The sequence below is a fragment of the Phoenix dactylifera genome, chromosome 11, assembly GCF_009389715.1.
Source record: "Phoenix dactylifera cultivar Barhee BC4 chromosome 11, palm_55x_up_171113_PBpolish2nd_filt_p, whole genome shotgun sequence".
Lineage (NCBI taxonomy): Eukaryota > Viridiplantae > Streptophyta > Magnoliopsida > Arecales > Arecaceae > Phoenix > Phoenix dactylifera.
The window spans coordinates 17,585,646-17,607,883 of NC_052402.1; the positions used below are offsets into that span (position 1 = coordinate 17,585,646).

General features: G+C 36.3%; 1 protein-coding gene across 1 annotated transcript; it reads right to left on the reverse strand.

The window, feature by feature from the left end:
* Nucleotides 1–370: 370 nt before the first annotated feature.
* Nucleotides 371–20,353, reverse strand: LOC120112415 (protein disulfide isomerase-like 5-4). The gene is made up of 15 exons (XM_039131797.1): nt 20,170–20,353; nt 18,600–18,690; nt 17,728–17,822; nt 17,567–17,624; nt 15,636–15,820; nt 12,458–12,515; nt 9,828–9,868; nt 9,646–9,720; nt 4,302–4,358; nt 3,222–3,288; nt 2,902–3,048; nt 1,338–1,562; nt 862–1,023; nt 711–788; nt 371–629 (listed from the first exon to the last, which is right to left on the reverse strand). The coding sequence occupies exons 1-15, from the start codon at nt 20,208–20,210 to the stop codon at nt 552–554; spliced, it is 1,458 nt and encodes a 485-aa protein (XP_038987725.1). The 5' UTR covers nt 20,211–20,353; the 3' UTR covers nt 371–551.
* Between the last annotated feature and the right edge of the window lie 1,885 nt (nt 20,354–22,238).

The window sequence follows — 22,238 nt, forward strand, 5'->3', positions numbered from 1 at the left end:
TTTTACTTTTTCCTGTTTTCTATTTTGAATGTTATCTCAAGCGGCATTAACTAACATAATAAGTGGTAAGAATGTATAGATCCCGAGTCTCATGGTCCCTCCATCGCAGCAGAGAGAAAATGACAGTTAACTGAAGAAAAATGTTCCAATCAGGAATCCCATTTACTCTCATTTCTACAAGGGCTGCGCCTTTTCATCAATGCAAACCTCAGTTCTCAACCCTGCTCTACAACATGCACGTACCTGTGCATGGGCATACACTGCATGCACGCACGCACACACGGTACACCTGCCTGCCCATCGGGGAAGCATCGCTCTTGATGCAAATAATGAACTTGTATCTGTCACCTCTGAGGAGAATTCCAGGAGCGATTCTGGGAAAGAATATTTTCTATTTATGCATTTGCTAGGTTTCGATTACAGTGGCCAATGCTTCTGTTTTTGTGACAATAAGATTCATCTGCTGAGTAAAAACAATAAAATAGAATTGCTAACAAGGGGAATGGGCAACATTTTGGCCCCCTCCGCAATCAAAATTGAACCTTTCCCCATCACAAATGTTTTCCTAATTCAACCTTTCTCATAAGCCGGATTGTATTGTGCAGGATAGCATCCAGTATTCCAGCAACCTGAAAGCCAAAAGATCAATTTTTCATGTGTATTCAACCGTAGAAAACCCAAGAAATCATCTAGAGAGATCTAGTGCGAACCGTAAAAACGCCTCCAATGATAGCACAAACATTTGTAATGAAGTGTGAGAAGGACTTTGGAACTTCAGTTACCAAGACCTGAAATTCAAAATAAAAATAAGCGCACAGGTTTTGAATTTGGTAAATGGGAATGCAAGTGTCAGATACCAACCTGCATAGGAGAGGGCTCAAAATGGAATTTGGCAACAGGAATATGCAAACTGTGCACCAAACTACTGTGGGCCGTATACTCGTACTCCTCTAGCAATTTAAATTCCTGAGAAGATTTTCTTGATACTATCTCAGTCTTTACTATTTGAAGGTAATGCTCAATCTGCAAATCCAAACAAAGGGTACATTTAGATCTCCTTGCCCAGCCTTTATTCCATAATAGGTGTGCTACATTTAGATCACACCCGTTCGTCGCTATCTGACAGGTGATCATCAGCGGAAATATCAACCAGCGTAAACATATGGTAAATATTCACTTCCTGTCCAATCCCTCCTAAAATAATCTATAGCTTGAAGTTCATGCTGCTAACGCTAAACAATGTATTGACTTCTGATATATGATGAAGCATCAAAATGTATAAAGGTAGCTGATCAACAAGAAAAATTTAAGTACTTAGAAATGGTTGGGAGACTTACAGTAACATTTGCAGTAACATCGGCATGATTAGTTATGTATGATCGACCTGTTAACCGATCATGGCTTCCACCAAGATATGGTGTTAGCCTCTTCAGTTCAGACACCATCCTTGGGGAGAGCTTCTTACCAAATGAAAATTGCGAAATGACATGCGACACGTTTATTTGGGATGGATCAAAGGAGTGTGCTCCTGAGTGAGCTGAGATGACAAGGTTGCCCGGAACCTGCATAATCAGAAGGTAGAAAAAAATTATACACTACATCAAAACCAACAAGTAAATCCATGGTCTATCAACTTCATTGCTGACATGTTCAGGCCAACACCAAATGCACTAAATCTGTAATGAAACAGATGGTGATACCAAGATAAACATAAACCAACAAACTTCAGCAAAGTACTTTGAGCTGGATTTAGTCATCTCATTTCATCGCTTGGTCATTCATCCAGGTCCTATTTTGGTATTTGTCCTCTTCCAATATCCAGTGACCATAATCCAATTCCCTCTTCAGACAGGATCTGTTCAAGGGCATTTTACTCTAGGTTTGGAAATGCTAAAAGAATTGACAAATCATTTGGGCTACAGAGAACATTTATTAGTGCTTGGAAAGCATTGAAGACCAAAATCAAGATTTCCGTTACATGGAAAGGATACACTGGTTTGGAACAAGAGGATAGCAAAACATGATGGGACAGGACTTCAAAAATTTGGGAAGATGTATATAATACAAGTGCCAGCTTATAATATGGTGAGGAGCTGACAAGAAGGAAGAAGCACATTTGCTAGAAAACAAATGCTACCAATTATGTCAATCTAATGCAGCAAATATCATGAAGAGGCAGATGGCTAACATCATTCTAGCTTTTTATCTCATTAAATAAAACACATAACAAGTCATCATTTTGCTCTATCCACCAGACCTAACCCCCTTCTTCCTTGTTGTGGCATCTTTAATTCTAATAACACAATAAACAGAGACTGTTCATATTAGGTACTCCACCAATCTCATTCTTTATGCATTTAACATAATCCGATATCCTGCATTCCTGCTCTTGTTCGTGTTTATATCTTTCATATTCTCTTTAATCTTGAGAAGGCAAAAAAAATATATATATATAATGCACCAGCTTAAGTACACCTAAGTCAAATGTACTTGGAAGAAAATAATTAATTTAACCAGGAAGAATTTCTACAATTGCCAAATCATCACACTAGTCTTCCAGATAACAAATTAATTGTTATTCTTATCATTCCGAGAACAATTTTATTACAAAAATCAACAGTTGCATGACACCTGATGTCGATACATGACATTTTTGCACAGCACCTGTGCTGAGTTGCTGTTAATTTCAACAAAGAAAACAACATCCTACCTAGATGAGAAAAGGTTTGATGGTTCTAGTCATATTTATTATAAACAACTAAGTTAAGAAGTATCACATTACGTCATTTACAGGTCACTCTGGCACACATTATATAATTATCATTTCTGAAATTATTTCCTGAACAGCCCATGGTACAAACTTAAAATGGCGAATGAATTTAGTGCAGAAACTTATTTTACCTTTTTGACACGCACAAAACCTTCTATTCTACATCCACTAGTCAATGGTGCAGGCCGTTTTGCTGTATCAGTGGTTTGATTGGATTTATCCTCCAATGCCAGTTTATGGGACTCTCTTGGAACAGGTGCAACCAGAGATTCCATTGCCTAAAGTTGAGAACTCCAAACAAGCAGTTAAACAAGTATCAGGACTAGCCAATAAAGTGAAAATGTATATACCTAACTGTGATGATAGACTTGTACACTGTAAAACATTGATATGCAATAACAGTAATGATGGATTACTGCACATCTAATTTAAATTCAAAAAATAAGCATACCGCAACTAAACTTTCCGTGTCTCGTTCTCCATAATAAGATTCATGGTCATGGTGTCCATGATTTTCCCTGTGGTAGATGGTACAGTAATGACAATTATTGAACTAAACAGCAACTAAGATATAACCAAGTGACTCTCAATATTATAAAAGTCTATTTTTGATAGCCCAGGAAACTGGAGAACAGCAGAAATTAATAGAAAGCATTGACAAAAGCTAATTCAGCCTTGTAAAAATGCAGTGCTTGAAATTTTATAAACATGAATGACAGAATTAGAAATAACTGAGGCAATTTTAAGCATATCAAAACTACTAAAGATAAAAACGAGTTTGCAGGCATTTTTACTTATGCAAGCTCACAGGACAAGTTGTGCATAATGTTATGTGCTTACTCATTGCTTACTTGTTTCTCCCTCCATAAATGTATAACAGGATTTTTTTAATAATTATGCTGCACTAAATGAAGGCTTAAATAGAAGAGTACTAGCACAATTGCTTCTAAAACCATAGATCTGGAAGCAGAGGTGAGGATGTTTAAGAAAGAAAAATATCATAGGCCAAAATTCCTCCATCTAAGGGATTAAAGTAGATGGTTGTTCTAAAGGAGGGTATTTGGACATGCTTAACACTGATAATTCAATGCATGAAGAAAACTAAATAATCTTCTCTTCCTGATACTTCTTTCATTGAACCCTTATTTTTTGGGAGAACTATGATGTGACTACTAACCAAACAGCAATAGGTTGGCATCTTCATTCTTTCTGAAGTCTGAACTTAAGGTGACATTAAAAGTTATCCAAAGAGTACTTCTTACATTAAACCATTATTTATTTTCAGGAGAACTATGATGTGAATAATAATAAAACAGTAATAGGATATATTGGCATCTTCATTGTTTCCGAAGTCTGACTTATAATAGGTGACATTAAAGAGTTACAGAAGAGTTACTTGGAGAGCATGATGAGACTCACATATATAATGAACTGCAATTCCTATTTAAAGGAGAATGCACGAGTAAAAAACATGTTATTAGATTAATAATCATCAAAAGAAATGGCCAGTTTTGCTTAATGTCCTGCTTACTTAATATCACTCCCTCTGCGAAAAATGCGAATAGATGGGTAGCCCTGGACATGATGCCTGCACAGATTTCAAATGGCCAAATAATGCTCAATCTTCAACAAGCAAAATTACACAAACACAAAATTTATAAAGCAACTTTGAAAGAAACTGCAATAATAACTTGCCATTGCATGATCATGTTAAATGCTTGTGTACTTGCAACTACACGACTTTATTCATACAAGATATAGAACAACTTCATTAATGAAAAAAATTCTCTTAATTCAGGAGATCAAATCAGTAATTCCAGAGTTCCATCTACAATGGGATGAAAGTAGAAGATTTTTTAAAGAATCCTTTTCCGTAATTCTTATGATACTATTTCACAGTTTCTTTTTGAACTATTGTCCTCTCTTGCTATTTGTCTTATTTCTTTTATTCTCTGCTCTTCTCCTCTTCTGTCTTCTAAAAATTTTCCTTTCCTCTTCCTCTGAATGTTCTAATTCACTTTTTTAAGGAAAAGAGCAGGGTAGTTAAACAACAATGAATAGATTAAATTTGTATTGAATATTTGCATTGGTATTGAATCGGATCTCAATAACTTCTTCAAAATGGGGTGGACTTTTTTTTTTTGCATGTCCGTGTGTGGGTGGGTGCATACGAGAAACAGATCTCTATATGGAGATGGGTACATAAAAGAAACAGACCTCTATATGAAGATTTGATTAAGAGAAGATGTTTCTAGACAATCACACTATGCAACATGAAGGACAATAAAATCAGATTATTCAAAATTGGTATGTCTCCTTTTTTTTAAAATTTTGTCCTGAATGTTTCAGCTTTTGTTCGAACAGCCTGATAATTGTTATTTCAATGTATGGTTAAACTTGTAAGCATATTTTTCTTAAGCACACTTTATGATGGTTGTCAGTCTTTTATTGGCATAAAGTGCTATGTTTCTTATCCAAACATCGAAAAAAAGTGTCACTAGATCCAAGGGTGGGCCCAATTGTATGTCATACAATGGATACCCCCTTCACAAGGATAGCAGCATGGGTCTATATCCTGTATCGGTCCTTGTCCATGACAATCAGCTTGTGTTAGCCTATACTTCTTCATATCACCTTGATGCACAAGTCAGCATGGCATGGTACCCCATTGGACAAACATTGATAAAATTTATGCATCCACTAAATACAATGGAAATCAAACATAAAACATTTCTAAAAATTATTAACTATGAAACAGTAAAAATGGGGAAACAAACTGTAAGTTCATACAAAAACATAAGTTCCTTGTCATGGTTAAGAATTTTGCCAGCCAATCATGCTAGTTTGTGGATTATATTGCATTCATTAGCAGTAGCATGTTTACATTGTATTTATCAGCAATAACGTGCGCATAATGGGAGAATAAATATATGTTGTTCTCAAAAATGTATGCTTCCTATTAGAAAAGCTATAAGGATTGGTCTAATTACCTAAATGCCAAGGAATAGCTTTCCTAGCATTCTTATGGTGTACCTCTTGCTATATCGCATATAATTCTTGCTGGTGCACATGAAGTATCAGTATGGTATCATCATGCTACAATATGGAAATTGTAGACTGCCAATCCCTTATTAGCATGAGTATGGTATGTGATACTCTAACCTCTGTCAAGTGTTTAATCAACATATCAGCTCTATATCCAGGTGGAAAGGAGTTTCTAAGCCTTTTAGTACATGAAAAAAAAAAAAGCCTTGTTCCATGAGGTAAATGCAAGCAATGGAATATAAGGCCTGCAGAAATTCTTTTCATGCAGGGTCCCTTAAGGCATCCCACAGAACATGCGTTTCATTACTTCAAAAATATAGGAGAGGCATGACAGTATACCAGCAGATAAGCACAGTCACCAATGATGGTAAATCAACCATCTATGTGAACATAAGCTCTGCCAAACACCTTAGCTAGACGCAAACTTAAATCGTCAGCAACTCAAAAGCCTAGAGATCTCAAGAAAAATATTCTAAATAGGCTAGTTTATCAAAAGTAGAAGTGAAATGGATTTGACATAGCAAGGGCTTCAAATCAAAGATTGATCACCTTTCACTAGCTGCATTGCCGTGTGATTCTTTCGGATCTTTCCTTGGTCATATCCTAGACTGAATGCGACATCCAGCTGTACAACATTTATTCTCTCTAGATTTACAAGCCTCTCTTTGCTGTGGTATGAGGCCAGTAAGTAGCCTCAACAATATTGTACCTTTTCACCAGTAATCTCCAATTTATGCACATTGTAAGAGCAACAAAATCATTTTGTTTGTATTAACCACAGTGATATGGGGAAGAAGACCTCTAGTTAGGCATTAAGCATATCTGGTTTCTTGAGCAGGGTTAATGTTTCCAACAAAGTCAAACCTGTTAAAAGGAGTCCTGCTCATATGCCATTTAATTGCCTTCTGTTCTCAGCTTTGCTAAATCTGAATTCCCTTACATTTTTCGCTATTAAAAGTGTGCTGACAACTTTTTAGGCAACTCAAGAACATGGAGAGAAAGTAAATGAGCATCATGAGTGGATATAGTCACCTGCCGCCATGACTTTGAAGCAGCTCGATGATTGTTTTTTGGCAGAGCAAGAAATGAGGTACCGCATGCAGGCAGCATGCCAGCCTTGCAGTCGCACCAGATATACCATATTATGTGCTATTATGCCAGTGCTCATGCAAAAGCACCGCATCATGCCAAGCACAGGCATGAAGCTGCTTTTGTCCCAGTGCTGCATGCCTGAAAAGCATTGGCAATCTAGCATTGCATGTATTATCCCACACCAACCATGCTGACCAGCACTTCAATCTACAGGTCAGAATTGCATATTAAATCCTTATTTTAGGTGATTTCATTCCTCCTAATTTTATCTCCTACAATTCTAATCTCTCTCCTGCAAAGCATTTTCATTACATGGTGATCGCTAATGAGTGGCATGCCATTCGCAGTGTAAAATTTGTCAAGTTTTCAGCACTCAATGCTCCACACTGCTTCCGACATCAATTTTCAGACTAGAAACATAACATTAGCTTTAATTTTCCTGCATCTTGCATGAAGAGTTCCATTATTCCATATTCAAATCCAGATTAAATAACAAGCTATTTGTGCAGAAGGGGAATGCTCTATATCTACTGAAATAGGCAGTTATCATTCAGACATGATCATATCCACAAGATGAGAGTTCAGGAACAATCTGGCAGAGGGAAAAAGATCTATAGAGAAATTGCTAAGAATATGGAAAGAAGTTCAATAACTAAAAATTAGGGAAAGAATTACCGCAAGTAAAGAATATAAGATTGTTTGACAAGGTCTCAAATACTGTCGCAACGGTACCACCAGTACCATGCTATTTTGACGGAACAGCAGCATAGGTACCACCCTCAAGATGCCAAAATCAGTTGGAACAGTACATTCCGAAAGTACCAGTCTGTACTAGCCAATACAGATGGTACTGTACCAACCATACCAGTCAATACTGGTTGCTTTTCGATTCTCTATATCTATGCCCCAACCATACTTATACCATACTGTACCAATGGAAAACCACTACAGGGGTCGGTAATAGAGTTTAAACCCATGATTCTTGAAATATTTATATATTGATTCATTTGAAGGCAAGCCAATAGAGCTTGAGTCCAATAACTAGCGCACCTCCCAGCACATAAATAAGGAGAAGTTTCAAGTTCAAACTTGAAAGGTAGTATACCAATTTATTTCTCAAAAAAAGAGAAAAAAACATGAAAAAACAAGTGAGAAAGAAGCAAGAATAATAAGCAACAGCCCGGGGGAATACAATAACAACGCCAGAATAACATTTTTATATTTATAATGCATGAACTGTTTCTGAAATTAGTCATCAAAAATTCACAAATGAAACATGAAATTCATCACTAATTGATGATTCTAGATCATGAATAACAGAATAAGAATTTTAAAGAACCATTCAAACAAGAAATAACATCATGAATAATCCTAAATTTTTCCAATGTTTTAACAATATGGGTAAAGTGGAAAACATAAGGACTGTGCAAGCAGAGTTTCCAATGTAAGAATGAATGTGTAACAATTAAACATACTCATCTCACATTATGGGCATTAAATGTCAATAAGCACCTGTCTTGTCAGCGGGAGACTGATGACATTCAGTCAAGGACAAGGATATGCATCTAATATCACATTCCAACATGTGACACATCCTCCAAAATATACGACAGGATACAGTAAAAACTATCCAATGCAGCACATCGAGACCCTACCATACGATATGGAAAGACTGAGTAAAATGCTTTAAATTTAAATTATATATATGGAGGCAATAATGGTTTGTTGAAATATGTTCGACTTCTCAAATGCATGGACCTCATAAGAAGAGACATCTAAAGGGCGCACACGGAGCCTTAACATCTGTATCCAGACATTAAGGTGTGTGACACATTCACATCAAGCAAGTTGAAGTTTCTAGGACAATTTCTTGACCTTTATCCAAACATATGCACCCTTACAATTTAGAGCGGGATTGTCATACTCCTCGATCACATCTTTCAATGTATCCCAAGTTGTGATTGCACTCTTCTTTAGGAATCCAAAGGTCCATCACTATCTTATTTATAACTTTTACATTATGAAACAAAACATAAAATTTTGATGCATTGCAACATGCTGGTACAAGGATTATGTCCGTTACAAGCAGCAGGGTCATCTAGACTTGATTTCAGACAAGAATACACAGTGTAATTTGTCTAGCTAATCCAAAGACAATGAAAACCTTAAGATTATCTCCAACTAAAATCTCTCCTAGGCGAAGAATCATATTTTGATCTTCATTATCAATTTAACAAAGGTTAAACATCAAGCAGGCTTCAAGTTTCGAGTTTAATTTCACTACTCCTGTTAATTATGATAAGTACAATACAGCATTCCAGGTTGTCTTATTGCGAATCCGTCGGTTTCATATTTAAACAAAAAAAATGTAATGCTGATAAGCTTTATGGATGCATGACTAGGTATATCTGTTGCAGGTAACAGCAGAAATAGCTCCTCCCAATCAGTATGAGTTTCTAGGCACTCAAAGCCCATGGCATACTTAAAAAATTAAAACACCCTAAGCTACAGATGTAAAACATAACCTACAGAGCTACTTATGCAAGGTAAATGGTAAAGAAGCTGCTGATCTCTCAATTTCTAATAAGAGAAATAATATAAGATATACCTAAGGAATGGAGAATAAAGAACTGTATGCCAATGTAAACTGATATAAGAAAGAACTACAACATGCCAACTTTGCATTCAATGCACATGGATCTAGCATCACAATGAGTAAATACTGATATGGAAAATACCTCCTGCACAGTCCACCTTCTTCAGTACAATCAACCTTTCCCAAGAGAATTCGCCCATCCATTTCAAGATCATATCTGGAGATAAATAAAAACAAAAGCTAAAGACAACTTTCTTCCCCAAGAACAGGTAAAGAATATTCAATTTAAACAAGTGGGGAACAGAAGAGGAGATTGCAGAATACCTTTCTCTCATTGTTTTAGCAGTCCTCTCCCATGATGGTTTCTAGAGCAAATTGTCAAATTTTAAAAACCCAAAATTGAAAGTGAATACAACTCAAAATATTTATTCACAATGATGTTTTTCTTTGATAACTATCTTGCAGTAAATGTTGGTACTTCTGAGATTGTATAACGTAAGTATGAGCAATTAATCAGGAGTCTACTATTATAAGTAATTAACATATGAGCAACAATATAAGAACTCGTCAAGGACTTAACTCCTATTTACTTATCCTATCGGAAATAGAATGAACAAGCTGCATAGAAACCCATGCATAGGAAAAGATAAGAGAAACAACTTCAAAAATGCAAATTAGCGCCAGCTTCTGGCTTTTTATGGGGGATGAATAACTACCATAATTTCATTAACCACTATTGGAGGGCTTTAACTCAACTGGATGGTGCTTGTTCCCTGAATGTACCCAAGAGGATGGAAGAAGTTCGTGAAGAAAGTGCATCCCAACTTGTAAATATATATTTGCTTCTGACTTTGTAGAAGTAAAATCTTCCCATCTCCACACAGGATAGTGATACAGATGGAAGTGTTCCATGCTTACAATACAAATATTGAGCCAGAATCTTCTACCTATAGTGCGACACCAGCTTCAAAAACTCTTTGCAATCATGAACATGTACCCCTTTCAAGGTTGTTACTGCCCCCCCCCCTTTCCTCTTTGAGAGCTTGCTCCTGGCTCCATCTCCCCTTCCCAATTCAGGTAACTAAGCAGTAGAGAAATGAGGTAAACAGCCGGCCTTGTCTCATAGCACAACACCTAATTTTTGTACCATATGTAGGCCATAAAGTGCTACTAAACAATTGCAGGCAGCATTGTTAGGAACCAAATGAAATGATAAGCATGCAGGCATCTTTTCAAGCAATTGCATGGACAGCCTAGCTATGGGATCAAAACAGATACTTTATTTTGAAGAGATGTTTCGTGTTCTATTTCTTGATATGAGTTGCAAATCTGGCAAGTTACAAGAATTTTGAAGCTGATACCAGAACCAAGTGACCTACACTATACAGATCATCGAGTTGCTAGTGTTACCATTGTAGCCTGATGAAGGAAGAGATCAGAAAAAATGGCTCATACATGACATTCAGAAGATGCTAGTGTCTATATATCTGCCTCACTACTAATTTATGATAAATAGCAGGATTTCACTACTGACAATAGGTAAGTAGCAAGCATGCCTTTCTCAATGTTAAAACACGTAACAACCCAAGACCTCACATAAAAAGGCTAGTTGAAAGATACTATTTGGGTTCCTTGGTCCTGTATAAGTATCCAAGATCTATCTAGTGTATAGTCGATATGAAACTAAACACACGCCCACACAGATCCTCACATACTCCCGCATTTAAGCTCTAGCATCCTCACCATGCTAAGGGTCCAAATCCATTCATATGCATAATCACCACATTCAATCACAAATAAATGGATCTGTGCTGCAATATTCCTTTAGTCCACATAGGCTATGGACCGGATCTGCTTTGATACCACTTGTGACACCACAGGAACTCACTCAAAAAGGCTAGTTAGAAAGTGTTATTTGGGTTTCTTTGTCATATATAAGTATCCAAAATCTACCCAATGTATAGCTAATGTGGGACTAAACACATGCCCGCATGGGTCCTAACAAAACAATTTAATTTGCATTTGTAATCTATTTTTTAGTTTGAAACAAAGTAAAGAACTCATGATTCATACATAGATAGTCAAGTTGTAAGTATTATAAAAAATTTTGGCGGTTTATGAACTATATGATCAAGGATTGGAGAGGTTAATTTGACTGCTCAGTAAGGTCAAGATAAAGATAGTTTATTTGTGACAAAACTATCATGCACATGGGTCAGCCCATGGGCCACATTTTACCATGTTGAAGTTGGGTCATCAGGCCAGTCCAAATGAAAATTTGGGATATCCTTGGACCAGACTTAGATGTTTAAATAACTGGCCTAATATCTTCCAACTAGTAGATCATAAAGTGATTCAAAAAACACTAAAATGTTATTCGACCAAGATATATCAAACTATGCATTATATTAACTTAAGGAAAATGATGAGTTTTTTGCAATTTTTTATTGAAGATCAAGCAATAAACCACATAAAAACTGCACAGGGACTCACTTATTCATACATATGAATCTCCTCAAAAACTTGCTCTCACCATCATTCATGATCTCACAAAGTTGGCCAAATCAATTGTTATTAACAATTAAACCCCGTAAAAGACAGCATGGTCAGATTGCCATTATGGATATAATACCAACGTTCGAGTCAGCTGAATCAGAAGTGAACAGGGTTTTAACAGACATGCTTGAGAATTCCAAATATTTATGGTCCAGGCTTGGTCACATCTACCATCTTGCACACTACTTGGGTAGTAACTATTGGGATGGTCCTAGATAAGCTCTGGTCCAGCTTAAATCCAAAGCATTGTCAGGCCACTGAAGAATTTGTTCCTTGTTAAAAATGAAGCTACCATCACAATGCTGTCATTTACATTCCCCACGATAGTGTAGCATAAAGGTATATCCTGACATTTAAACCTAACATATGTACTGCAACACTAAAAATGCAAAAATTACCAGGCGATTGCTCCAATAACACCAAGGTGCATAAAAATTGACAACCAAAACAGGATACCTGTAAAAGAGATGCTTAAAGTCAGCTATAAGGAGATCACTCATGAAATACAGTAATCAATTGTAAAATGACTATGCTCCTGTGATGCTTACTAGATGAAATGTTGTACTGCACGAATATTTTTCATATTGTAGGCTCAATAAAGTATCAAAATAGAACATAGAGAAAAACAATTTAGATGGTGCACTAATTCAGTTTACAAATTCAACTGTATATCGCTCAGAGAGCAGAAGTTTCAAGATTTATGAAATGCATTAACCTAATAGCAAAGACAGAATCCTTTATATAAGGTACGCCGTACCGGCCCAAACCGGATGGTATGAAGCATACTATATCGTACCGATTCAATACCGGTACCCGATACAGGTAGCGTACCGGTACTCCGTATACCAAAAAAACTCCGTACCAATATTGTGCTAGTGTGGCACCGGTATAGAGTCCGATATTGAGACAACGAACCTTGTCTTTATATAATATATATATATATATATATATATATATATATATATATATATATATATATATATAAGAGTACATGTATTATCTATTCATGTACTTATATATTCATATATGAATGTAAGAGAGGAAAATAGTTAAACTAGAACCATGCTACTGCAATTAGAGCTTGAATACTCATAATGCAAAGCAACATTTTTCTAATTAATTGAACATCTTCCACTATTAATAATAATTGGCAACATCCAGAATGCCACAAAGCAAAAGGGCAATATTGTTTAAGGTTTCTTACCTATGAAATTAGTGGGCACGAAATGGACAGTTTGGTAAGGCTAGTGTATCAAAACATATGGTGCGCCATACAAATTAACAATCCATATCATGGATCTTGACATAGACATCTCAGAAGAAAAGCCATAAAAACTAAAACAAAGTAGGCTTGGATGTTTTTTAGCCATAAATCGAATCAAATTAGTGTATCTCATCTCCAAATGACAACCTGATGCATTAGTTAGAATTCTCCAAAATATTTGGCTTTTATAGTTAAGCACAAGAACTTTGTGATTATGTTTTGATATGGAATTTCAAATTGAATGGATCATCAATGATTTAATCAAATTTTATCAATTTCTCTCCGCACATATAGATATAAATAGAATGTGTTGGCATACGCTCATGCATGTTTTTTGAGTGTATGTTTATTCTGAGGTGAAGTTTCAAACATCAAAGTATAGAGGCATATTGTCAAGATGTCAGCATGGTAAGTGTCATACTGCATATCATATCAGCACATTGTACCAGCCGACGCAGCTTGAATCGGCCCACCAACTACTGGTATGGCCCAGGTTACGCACAAATATGGTAAATGTATTAATTTAAATGCATTAATGATCCTCTTCAGTGGGTGTTGAAGCTTTTCTATCGCCATTCTTTTCTCTTTTTTTGTTAGGTGACCTCACATGACTCATTACAAAGAATACGTTGAACAACTATATTTGTGCATTCACAATTTAAGTATACGAAGTTCACATCGAATCAGTGAACTAATTTATAATACTGAAGATTGTGAAGACAGAATTATACTACTAGCACTGCTTTGACAAACGAACAAAGAATACATGGAACATATTATTGAACAAGGACCATGTTTTTGACCATGTTCTATAGCCTCTGACAATTTTCAAGCAATCCCAGCTCCAAAGGCACAAATCATCATTGCAAGGATCTCTCCACTGCCTCCCTGCAATTCCCACCTTTAAATTATGGAAAAAGTTTAAAAAAAAAAAAGCTTTAGAGGGAATCTTGTTCGATATTAAACAAGACTGAGCAGTCCGGGCTTGATATGGCACAAACCAGGCTGTTTGGGCTTCTTTCGCCAAAATAGAGGCATGCACAGCCCCTGTGTATCAGCACCCAGCCAGCAAGGAGCTGGTATTGCCAGTATTCTAAACCATGATTTGAAGGTAAAATATCATATGACTTTTTAACCAAGATTTGAATCAATAAGGCTTAGTTGTGGTTGCATGCTGATTTAATGCATCACATAATCATTAGTCTAGGAACATTTAAAATATGGATAACAAGAACTCATGACTAGAAAGATTTGGTAATCAACTCGTAAGGTGAAAGGGCATGCTATTCTTTATTAAGCCAACATCATGATTTTGAGACAAAATCACCCAACCTTCTCGTGCACTACTTGTCAACATGTCAATGTTTAAGGCTTCTTGAAAAGTTTATTCTAGAAAGAATAATGAGGGACTCTATATGTCCTACTAAGGTTTTCTATAGCAACCTGTACTGCTCAATATCAGGTGCACCATGCTGACTTTTTTTCACCAGTATGAAATGAGGTCTTGAGACGATACTCCATTCACACATGATAAAACTGCGGTCTTGCCTCCAGCATGTGCCAACGTAGGAGTATACCTTACCAACCCACTTACCAGACAAGGTCCATTACCGAGACTGAATACCTGTATAACTGAGCTCAAACCTTACCTTTAACTACCACAAATAGAACATCTCCACAAACACTTTCGCAAAAGAATAACTAGCTTTTTCAGTCAGCAATTCAGACATTCATATGGAAATTAAATTTATGCAATTCTGACTAAATGCATAAAGAGAGATATTTTCTAGTCTAACCACAATTGGTTGACAACATGGATTCAAAAACTGCTAGAACGGAAAGGTACAACCAGTACTGTTCCATTCTGGTGTGAAACTGGCATCGGCATGAGTGCTGGGACGCTGAAACCCTGTTTTCCAGGGCGTGCAGATGGTACCATATCGGTATGTACCAGCAGTTTTTTATTTTTTTGACATTGTCAGTTTTGGTACATACCATTGATACTGGTATACCGAAACTGTTCTGTTCTGATGGAAAAACAATATTGTGCTGGTATTTAAAACCTTGGTTGACAATATTATTGCATAGACACCAGCTTGCATTGTGTAGATGACCTACTAATAACACCACAGCATTAACTGCATTCGTGACAGATTCAGATGCTAACTAGCAAATGCAAAATCCTACTGATGGATTTGGCATTCAAAAGCAAGGATTATAAGAATGTCACTAAGACACAATAAAGAACTACAATGCCCCAAATAAACTATGATACCACAGGAACCACAGAAGAGAAAAAACTGCCTACTTACTGATGTGCAAATTTCTCAAAATTGTCGGCAGTTAAAGAAATTGAACCGTCACCATATTCTTCTTCAGTATCATCTCCATGTCTATTTACTTTCGGGATAGGTCCCGGGTGGAATTCGGATCCTGTTGGTATTAAATTGGGATCTATTGAAAATTTGCGAACAGTTTTTGTAATATTCAACCTGTTCTGCAAATTATTGAATGTGAACTCAAGTTAATACTTAAACTATAAGAAAGGATAGCCTATATAGAAGTTATCAGCATTCAATTTTGGTAACAAAAATAAATAACTGTTCAGACAAAACCATTTTACACTTGAAACTCTTGAAAGAACAAAGTGCAGATATTTACTTTAAAAGATAAAAAGCATACAATCTAGAAGCAGGATTAATGAATGTCGAATTGTCGGTAGATCTTGAGACATGAGGACTGTTTCATGCTCGTTTTGCACTAGTTCCAATGTCATCACAATAATTAGATTTTTCATGGTCTCAAACACTCTCAGCTAATTGCAATGATAATGTCTTACCTTTCAAGAAATCTTTCCTTCTAACAAAATGCAATTTTAGTAAAGCAGCATATAAAATCAAGCCAAGCATATATTAGATCATGATAGATCATTTATATGTCAGCACCATGGTACACTTATTATATCAAAACACAGCAATGAAAAAATTGCAAGAGACAGACATGCAAGCACCTCACATGCGTAATTGATCAAATCTAATACTATTGTTATATTTTCATAGTCATCATCCAATATATGCTGGCAATAGCAAGCTCATTACCTTACCTTGATAGATTTTCTATAGTAAATAATACAGGCAGGCACCCACACACAGACATGCGACAATGCACTCCGAATGGATGAAAGACTCAGTAAATTTATTCACAACTACTATGTTAATTTGGTTGTATTCAGTTCTCGGTGACATAATAGAAGGTGCCTATTAAGTGCTGATGTTTCATATATTAATAGCCATCGGCAATTCAGCATTATGAAGTTAGGTGCAAGAAAATTCCAGATTATTTGCTTAAAATGAGTTTGAGTGCACATTAAATGACTGCTGCAACCAACAGCATTGGTTTTTGACATGCTGGATCTACCAGTGCATTAGCATATAATCCGAGAATATATGATTAAAAAGCTCGGCATGGAATTTCCTACTCCAATGATACTTAGCATCTGGTGAATAGGTAGAACTTAAATGCACATTTCTGTCCAGATATATTTGAAGCTTTAAGCAGCATAATGTATGTTCAGAACTCATTGTGGAGGGGGAGGGTATTTTGGAAGGACATTTGCTGACCTTTTTGACAGTAATGAACCAACCTAAAGCCATTTTGTATAGCATCAAAAGACAATGGAAACTATTCTTCTCTGCCGACCTCTACACTGACTTTATCACACAGAATGGATGAAATGACTTTATCCCACCAAATATGTAACTGATTGTCTATTGTACCATACCTAGATACAAAATTATACATCTGATTCCTTAGTAGCAGAAATTTTCCATTTAGGGTGGTGCATTCACTTCCGAATCTCATTGGAAACTTGTTGCTATGCTTGCTTCCTAGGTATTTTCTTACTAAATTTTTTTAAAGAAACCCACTTCCGCATACCTGTACTGAACACACTTCTGGTAACTAAGGTAGATGTATACACTTACATGCATATATTGATATACACACTAGCAAACAAATTCTTATATACATGGATTTTTATATTTATTTACATACATATAAATGTGCATGTAAATATGCATGTACGCAACCATGCATGCATGCATGCATACATAAAAAGAGCATCTTTACCAAAGCTATATGAGCTGCGTCCAAGTAAAAGGCATTCCCATTCCTGCTAAGGTATATCACCATAAGCAAGAAAAATGAAAGCAGCAGTAATATACAACAAAGAATAGCCACTTACTGTTCCCAATACATCACTGACATCAACTGATGCAAATTCGCATGAGAGTGCAGGAAAACTACAAAACAGATTTTACTAAGTAAGATATCTGCACAAAATGCTGACAACTTCAAAGAACTGGATGAGTACTTTTAGACAACACAAAACAAAGATGGTTTTACCTTATATTAAAGTCAATGCGTAAGAACTCCTCATCTGTACTTTTATCAACAATTATTGATGTAGATGTGCTCACTGTAAGGTAATCATTCAGCTCCTGGAAAAGAAGAATCCGTTCAATAATTCTAGAAATTATTAACTCTGTAAGTACCATGTAAAAGTGAAATTTTCTTTCAAAAAAAATTGAACCGTGTTACATGTTTTTGATGAATATTATCAGTACATTGATCATGAAGATGGTGGTCGATCCTTGAGTAGATTAATATGTGAAAAGTGTGATGAAAGAGAAAAGAAGGACTTTTGCATGTAACCACCTATATGACTGCAATTAAAAATCTCACTTCCCAATAGTTAACTTGACCTCAGAAAATCCAGCCATTTGCAGAACAAGCCCTGACATTTAATCATGTCAAAAACGTGAAATATTTCATGGGTGTTCTTCCAGCAGTATCTCCATTTAAACTTTTAAATAATTACTGCGCCCTTCCTTTAATGTTTTTCTTCTCCAACTTCCCACCCACTCAACCACAGAGAGCTGCTATTTAATGATGAACCAGAGGCCTCATGGGCATTTCACCTTAACCATCCAACTCAATTAAGAAAAACTAACAATATGTTTTTCTTTTTTCAACAGATAGTCCAACCAATAAGAGGTTGTCAGAATTTAATTATCAGAAAGTACAATACTTAGTTGTAAATTGAAATTTATATGCAACAATGCTCAAAAAAGTGGAAAGGCTAAGAACTGGAAAAAGTTTCCTAAAATCAGCAAATTAATTTATTGATGAATTTCCCAGTATTCACAAATTAATACACTATATTGATCATATTATTATCTCATAAGAAAAAGTAAGAAGAGAAGAAACGAACCCACCATTCCAAATAAAAACATCATAGAAAGTGCTGCAATGATAGATAATCCAGCACCTGAAAGTGATGCCTCCGTCAAGTCTCTAGGTATTTTCCTGTGCTCAGAAAATAGGTGTTAGATACTGTACATTCAAAAGCAGCAATCGCAGTTGCTCTTTAGGGGGAGAAAATTACTTGGAAAAGAAAAAATAATCAACTTTTCTAAATTATCATATAAAACAACGAAAACACCTAAAATTTACAATAAACAAAATTCACATAATAATTTTTTAGAAACATAATCGCAGCATTAAACATCAATTATTTCTTCATATTATACTAAATTTATCCATGCACAAAACTATAAATATATACATAATGTATTCTTTCCTAAACATATATGTGAAAATTATTACAAACATTAAAGAAAAAAATCGAAGTGTTGGTCCATATTGTACCATGCTACATGATTTGTACATTAGCACACAACTTCTAGCCAAATAACACAACAATCACCCCATAACCTTGGTATTGTTGTCAAACATCACCATGAATAAATGTTTGTTCAAAGGGATTGTTTTCCTCTTTTTCCTACACAGAAACAGCAAGTAAGGCTTAACATGCTAATTTATGAAACCGTCTTAACACACTATCAGCATAGCATGGCCCACAACTTCATGTTGCCTATACCCCTACCTGATATCCATTTCCTCACCTTGCCTATGCACCTTGCTTGGTTAGCCCTGATATCCCATAGTCCACCAACACCACCCAATTTGCCCCTACACTTACAACCCAGTTGCTAAGCTAGCTTTCCTGCCTGATCATGCCTACCTCCAGCTTCTATCTACATTCCAACCCCCAATCTCTGTCTCTCTCTCAATGTGTGTCAGTGTGCACCAGGCCTCATCCAAGATTTGCACCTGGCCCATCAACGTTTGATATCAGACTAAGCTGGCCCCGAACCTGGTATATACTATCAGGTGGGAATTTGGTTTTCCTGTTTTTATCCGATGCAAAAATTTTCGCAGCACTGCTAGCATGTTATTAAAATCTTCGAAAGGAAAGAAAAGCTAAAAACCTAAATGCACTGCCAACAATAAATTAATACAAACAATAGGCCTCATTCCATTTCTTTGGTTTCAGCTTTATGAATCCTAATTGACCGCTCCTTACTCTAAACCCTTTTTTCCACTTCCACAACCCCTAGTAAGTGGCCCTCTTGGTGCAAGGACAAACCATCTCGAGACATCAATGGAACCCACAGCATTAGCAGCATACAGCCCTCCAAATCTCGATTACATCCTTCGGCCAAATAAATCCACCCTTTTCACTCTCAGTACCATTCAAACCCACAAAAGTTTCCAATCATCAAGAAAACAAGATTCTTTTAGAACGACTAAGAAAACAGCACCGACAACAAATTTTGATGAAGGAAAAACTAAAATCTTGAAAGAAATCGCAAGATCAAGAAAAGCCCGACAAGAATCGCCTACTTCTTCACCGATTCGTCGGGAATTGATGAAGACGCGGCATTTTCGACAGAGGAAGCGGGCGATTCTTGACGAGATTCGGAGAGGGATTGTAGATCTGACCTGTAGAAATCGACCGATTTGAGCTTGCTGGCGGAGAACATGGTTTCCAGCGAGAGAATTAGAGAGAAAGAGACGATCCGCGACTTCGGCCCGAGCCGACGAAGGTTTTGAATCTAACAAGTGGAATGGCGAGGTAGAAATGTTTTCGGCTGCCCGGTACGCTGGCTTAATGCTGGATTTTGTGCCCAGGAGCATGAACCGTTCCCTTGGCAGCGAGTAGACGTAAAAATCTCACGGAGTCGGTGGGACCTTTTAAGATACGCGGCCAAGTGGCGCTGTTCCATTGGCAGCACATTCGTTTCCCACCTGTGAACATAAATTAACATTCTTAGATTACTAGTTGCAAGAACGTTGAACGGCATTCAAATTCATAACGTATTTTGGGTACTAAAAAAATCCATAATCTATTTAGAAAGCGAGAAGATGCTAAAAATCGCTTCACTATAGCAAGCAGGAAGGTCAACATAAAATAGAACCAATTGCCAACTTTCCCGTAAGATAGATGTAATGGGTTAGTTACATTTGCAAAGCAACCAAGTGATGAGCCCCCAAAATTCAAACAATAGGTTACGTATTCAACTTGCATATGTTTAATTATTATATAATGGTTTTTCAACGTTTTTATTGGACACCATGTGCAAAAGCTTAATTGCATTATGTTGATTTATTCAAAATATTTTCTTTATCTAGTTTTTTTTTTTTTGAAAGGATCTCTTTATCTAATTTTTATAATTGGTGCTAGATGAATATAGCCAAATGTTTTTATGTATGGTTGTTGATTAAGCTTAGTATTTTTTTTATCCAGAAGGATCGTCGAGTTCGATGTGGACTAATTTGGTCACTACGAGTATTCAAAAGGATCACCAAATTCGATGTCGAATACTTTGGCCACTACGAGTATTCAAGAAGATCATCAGACTTGATGTGGAGTACTTTGGCCACTTCGAGTATTCAAAAAGATCACTAAACTCGATGTGGATTACTTTGGCCACTGCGAGTATCCAAAGATATTACCAAACTCGATGTGGAACACTTTGGCCACTGTGGATATGTAGGAGGATCACTAGACTCGATATGAATCATTTTGGCCACTACGAACAGGGCTGGATAGAGAAATCCGCAAAATCGGAAAGCCGAGTCGCATGCTAAACTTTCGAAGACTATAACTTGGTCATACGATGCTCGATTGGGAATTTTTTTTTAATATGAATATCTTTTTGATATCTACAACTTTGGGCCAATCTTAAAGTTGAATCGGGCTGAAATTTTATCATTAGGCTCCAACGCGAATAGGTCAAACCGAAAGTTTTATTTTTGGGTATGATTTTGACCGGGCGTAGCTATTTATCTAAGAAGAATTAAATGAAGCGACATAAGGTAGAATTGACGTAAAAGTTGAGATCTAGTTTCTCAAAAAATTCAGTTTTTTTCTAAAATATTTTTAAATTTTAGGTTTTTTTAGAATATTGTTATTAATCATACGTATTTTAGGATATCTAATTCTATTCGAACTAGGAGAGGAAACCAACCCAAATTGTGAAATGAAAGATCTCACTATTATTATAAATAGGAGCTATGTTCCTCAATTTAAGAAATGTGAAGGAACAATAAAAGAAAAGATGACTTAAAGCCCTACTTTCGAGATCAGTCATCTTTTTTTAGTTTTTTTTGAGAGATTTGAATTGAGCGGGTTAAAAAAAAAATTTCTCCTCGGTCAGATCATTTATGAAGAAATAGTTTTTAAATGAAGAGCCTGACATTAATTAAGCTCATGCTCATGGGCTAATTGAATGGAATATGTACCATTGCAATTTATAGGGCTTTCAAGAGTTTGATTTGTTAGTGTTGCCGCTGAGAATTGACTGGCCTTAAGCACCGCAGCGAAAGGCATGACGATGCTAGAGAATTCGGTTGTCGATTACTCTGGTCAAAATTGAAAAAGACGAGTGGTGCTCGGTCGTTGCAGCTAAGATCCTCGTCGGATGGCAGTACTCCAACCTAAAATAGCATAGAGCAAATAAGTCCTCGCCAGAATGCATCTGGCGAGGGACCCTTTGATACCTATATCA

What these genes read in the sequence shown, in the direction of transcription:
- LOC120112415 (XM_039131797.1), bottom strand. Translation starts at nt 20,210, where the DNA reads ATGTTCTCCGCCAGCAAGCTCAAATCGGTCGATTTCTACAG. An exon ending in ATGTTACTGCAAATGTTACT is followed by an intron (nt 1,024 to 1,337) that starts GTAAGTCTCCCA and finishes TTGGATTTGCAG; the next exon opens with ATTGAGCATTACCTTCAAAT. An exon ending in TCATTGGAGGCGTTTTTACG is followed by an intron (nt 630 to 710) that starts GTTCGCACTAGA and finishes TTTGGCTTTCAG; the next exon opens with GTTGCTGGAATACTGGATGC.